Source organism: Loa loa, assembly GCF_000183805.2.
Source record: "Loa loa unplaced genomic scaffold supercont3.606, whole genome shotgun sequence".
NCBI lineage: Eukaryota > Metazoa > Nematoda > Chromadorea > Rhabditida > Onchocercidae > Loa > Loa loa.
In genome coordinates, this window is record NW_018108786.1 from 17,946 (window position 1) to 22,945 (window position 5,000).

General features: G+C 21.9%; 1 protein-coding gene across 1 annotated transcript; it reads right to left on the minus strand.

Annotated features, from left to right (window-relative positions):
- Positions 1–183: 183 nt before the first annotated feature.
- On the minus strand, positions 184–2,731 carry LOAG_12561 (hypothetical protein; the record flags this gene model as incomplete). Its single annotated transcript, XM_003148075.1, has 4 exons — positions 184–324; positions 1,702–1,788; positions 2,325–2,387; positions 2,627–2,731. Coding segments are annotated over 4 exons (396 nt in total), but the record flags the coding sequence as incomplete, so codon positions are not given.
- Between the last annotated feature and the right edge of the window lie 2,269 nt (positions 2,732–5,000).

A 5,000-nucleotide genomic window follows, 5' to 3' on the forward strand; every position in this document is an offset into this window, starting at 1 on the left:
AGCTATATTTAGCTTATGTATAATAAAATACCGTAACCCGTAATAAAATGATAATTAAAAATTTCAGCTTTTTTTATTTTCGAATTTTTTCCTTTTTTTTGTATTAATTAGTAAAACTTTGGAATACTTTGAAGTATTTTTTGCCAATTAAAATATTAATGAAATTAATTTGAAAAAGCAAACATTTCGATATTCCCGCATTAATCGTCGATGGATAAACCAATTAGCACAACATAACCATGGATATTGCCAAATTTTTATTCCAATTTGTCGTGGTACCATTTGAAATTCATCAATTGCTAATGCTTTAATTTCTTCAGCTACCTTTAAATTATTAACATGATAATTATTTTTTTTGTTCAAATCATTATTAATTATGTAATCTTAATAAGTGGACTGTTTTGTTTTGACTAAGATAAATTTATGACAGTTGGCATCATTAGCTACTTCTAGCTAATTGTATGTCACATTAAAAATGACTGCCTTTGATAAATTTGTTCGTTTGAATTTGATAAAAGCATATGCAATTTAATCAAATATTTGATTATTTGATTATGCTTCATCGAATTCAAACATTGAAGAAAAAAAAAAACCTCATAATACCTAAAATACTATGGAATAATTTTAAAGAAAAAATCAATCACTAATTTTATAAGTATTATGTAGTATTTTTTCAAAAAAAAAAATAAAAATCAATTAGATACTACTTTCAATTAATTCAATAATTCGATTTTTGATTATTCCATTACATATTTCCCGATTTACTAAACTTAACTTAATATTATATTCTTTTCAATGATAAAAATAAGGCAATGATATTTTTTATGATGATAAGCTTATCATTTATAATAAACAAAAACAACGCCTATATGCTATTTATATGTGATGTTAACAAATTTTTTCACTGAAATAAAAAATCTATCATTTTGTACGTTTTATATATAAACAATTGTAAATTGTCTAAAAAAAATTGAAAATTAAAAATTATATTTTTAAAAAATATCTTTTTTTTAGGAAAATTTCAAGTATATATTTTGAAAAGAGCACATTAAAATTGGAATAATTAATGATACAAATTATTCCAATCATTTGGAAATTAATATTTATTGTTGCTATTAATAGAAAAATGTTATTTAAATTATTTTAAATCAAAATTGCATGACAATTTTTTTCGCTTTCTTTTTCTCAATTAATTAATTAGGGGAGAAAAAAAAAATGAGAAATGAGTAGTGGAAGGTTGAATGTTGTGATTAAATCGTATATTAGGGAAATGATTAAATTGAAATAAGAATTTATCATATTTGATTATCAGTTAATTGATTAAATGATAAATTATTTGGCATAAATTATCCAAACGAAAAATTTATTCTACTATTTATGTGAAATTAAACAAAACTTTAAGAAAAAAAAGAGAAAAAAAAGTGCATTGAAAGAAAAAGCAATTACATATCACTTATCTGATAAAGATCAACTCATATAATTTATTTGATAAGACTCATTTCATATAATTTATCTGATAATGGTCATTTCATTTAATAATGACTATTCCAAATATCACTTTTCTGAACAATCATTTATATGTCACTTATTTGATAATAATCGTTTTTTTCTTTTTTTTAATCACTTTGTTCGAGATGTTATCACAATTCCTCTATACTATCATTATCATAAAATTTTAAGAAATTATCATGAAAATATTACACTTTGAGCAAATCTTTCATCAGCTTCTTCACTAGCATTATCAGTTGGTATTTGTGCAATTCCTTCAGGTAATTGTTGTATTATTGGCTGTATATTGTTCAATTTTTTTAACCGTTTACTATTCACAAACAACAGATTTGTTACTCATTATTCTATTAATTTCTATTAATTGTAATTTATTAATTTCTTATTTATATTTGATATTAATGAATTTTTGCAAAATGTTAAAGTTACTTCTTCCGGAATTATTTTAAAAAATTTTAATAAATTTTAAAGTTTGCTTGGAAAAAAAAAAGGAATTATGAATGTTAAATTTGAATTTAATCAACAAATACATATTTAATCAATCTTTGTTTTTAATGAAAGTAATGAAAACTGACATTTTTAATCTATATTTTAATTTTTATATTTTAACTTTTTTTTAAATTTATATTTTAATTTTTTGATTAGATATACCATAACTTTCGGTCATTTGTGTTTTAATTTTTTATTTTAATTATTTCAGTATTGAAATAATACTAGTTTAACAAGTATTAATCTTATTTCTTTATCACTAGTATCATTTGATAAAAATTTCAAAAATTTTAAACAAAACAAGCCTTTCCATCTTTTTTAATTTTTACAAGAACTCGTTTTCGCTTTGGTTTTTTCTTAATTCGAAGCCATTTTTGCCTTTCTGCTTCTTCCTTAAATAATTCTTTTTTTTTTATAAAAAAAATTTTAGCTATAATTTTTTTGATCGCAATATATTGTAATCTTCCTGATATAATCATTTCCTATATAAGATTTTACCAATAATTTTACCTCTATTCAAATCATTCATTTAATCTCTCTCTCTCTCTCTTTCTCCCTTTCTTACTTTTAATAATTATATTTCTTGTTATTGAATTTTTATCAGTGATATGAATGATAAGTGTTAAACTACTTTTTCAATTTCATCACGTTGTTTTGCATCATTTCTCGCATTTTCCATTTCCGCATGCTCCAAATGGCTTGACATTTGAGTTTCCATTTCATGCGTCATCGTCATCTTTTCTATTAATTTTTCAATTCATTTTTATAAATCAATCCCAATATAGTTACTTATAGCTAATTAAAAACTAAAATCTAATACATAAATAATAAAATAACAAAAAAAAACAAAATTTATTATTAAATAAACTTGAAAAGAATCATTCAAAGAAAAAAAGAAAGTGAAAAGCAAAAAAAAAAAATATTGACAAAACACGCAATATTTAACATCAACAAGAAGTCAACAAAAAGTACAAATGTAATTGAAGTATTTATATTTAAGTTTCGCATTACTAAATTAAAATGAAAGCAAAAATGATAAATATTTTGTTTGAATTATATGCTAACAAATAAGAAATACGGATGAAAAAAGATATTTCTGTTAATAAAATGCATTTTAAATTTCATTTCCAATTTTTTCTCATATCTTTTTTAGTAAGTACAAATTTTTTTTTTTGTCAAAGTATACAATGCATTTCAAATTAATTGATCATTGTTGAAAAAAATAATTTTGTCTGTAAAATGATTGAATGAAATGATCAAATTGTAGAAAGAGCATACCATTCAATTTAATTGGAATTTTTTAAAATGAATAATTTATTTGAAATTTGATTTTTAAATTTCATTTTTTCTTTTTACTTTTTTTTTTAAAAACATTTGCATCAATTTTTATATTATTTGCATTTTTTTTTAATTAATAGTGATAATTGAAAATGACAAACATACATTTTGAAACGTATGGTATGCGTTCATAATCTTTTAGCACAAGTCTGTGTATATAGTTGATAACTGATGTGACATGTGACAAGTAAATTGAGCGCAAAATTTTTGTCAAAATGAAATATATTTTAGTGCCATTAAATAGATAAAATTTGGCATTTTTACTTTCAATTTTAAAATTACCAAATTCTAAAAATATTTTAAAATTTGATTATTTAAAATTTGTTTCTACTTTTTCGTCTTGATTTGTCTTCTCTTCTCTTGAAATAAGTCGTAAATGTTTGAAACGTGTCAACGTGTTTTAAACGTGTTGAACGTGTTTACATGAATGCGTAATATCTGATACAATTAGGTTAATTATTTTAATCACTTATTATTTAATTAATTAATAAATTGAAAGGAGTTCTAAGAGATAAGAAAGGAAAACAAAAAAAAAAACAGTATTATTTCGTGTAATATTTCGTTGCTTACTTTAATTATATCATATTTTGAAATTTTAATAATTAATCCAATAATTATAAACAGAAAAAAAAGTGTTTAAATCCAAATATGCAAAAATTTGTATCAAATTATTTTGTTAATTTTTATCAAATATTTTTCAAATAAATTGGTTAACAAAATACTTTTAATAATTAATTTGATGAAATAATTGAGATAAATTAATGATTTTAGTATGAAATATAGCTTATAATTTAAAACTTTTCGTAATTTTCGCAATCATAAGGAATTTAAATAATTAAAAAATTGAATTCAGATTTTATAATTCCTAAGATTTTATTTGAGTATTTTATTATATTGAAATAATAACATCGAGTAAAACGTCATGTTTTAAATAAAACAAATAAGTAGAGCTGAAAAGGTGACGCAAATGTCCACGTAGATGATGACGTATGTCTAAAACTTGATGATAAGGCCTCTTTCTGCCTAGAAATAAGGAAGTATCTTTTGTTGGCCAAATAGAAGGAGAATGAAAAAAAAAAGAAGAAAAGGTAAAAGAGAGAGAGAGAGAGGAGGAGAAAGAGAGAAGGAGACCAGTTAAGGCTGTTTCGAAAGGTAACATTTAATGCCATATATATGGCAACCAATTTATACATACTACTAGTTACTTTGTTTAGCTGCTACTTTGATGGTAATCCTTCTTTTTCCTACTTTTTTTCTTCCTTTTTACGCTGCATGTTATTGCAGGTTACGTTGCATGACATTATGCAAGTCTTATATTACATTTGTAATGAAAAATGGTATACTGTATAATGTTTTTCCTTTTTTTTTGATATTTTAATTAAATTTTTTATGTTTTTCTTCTTCCCACAATTATTTTAATCTTTCAATTGCTATAATTAACAAATATATTATTAATTAATTTTTGCATAAAATTTAAACTTTCTTTCTGTTAATTATTGAATATTATAAATTATTCCATTCCTAATTGATAAAATCTTTAATATAGATTGATAATAATAGTATCAGTCGTATCAGGTTGAAAAGTTTTTTGTTTTTTTGTTTTTTTGTTTTTTTATTTTTTGTTTTCTTTATTTGTTAAGGAAATGAGAAGAGTTAGTAATAATTTT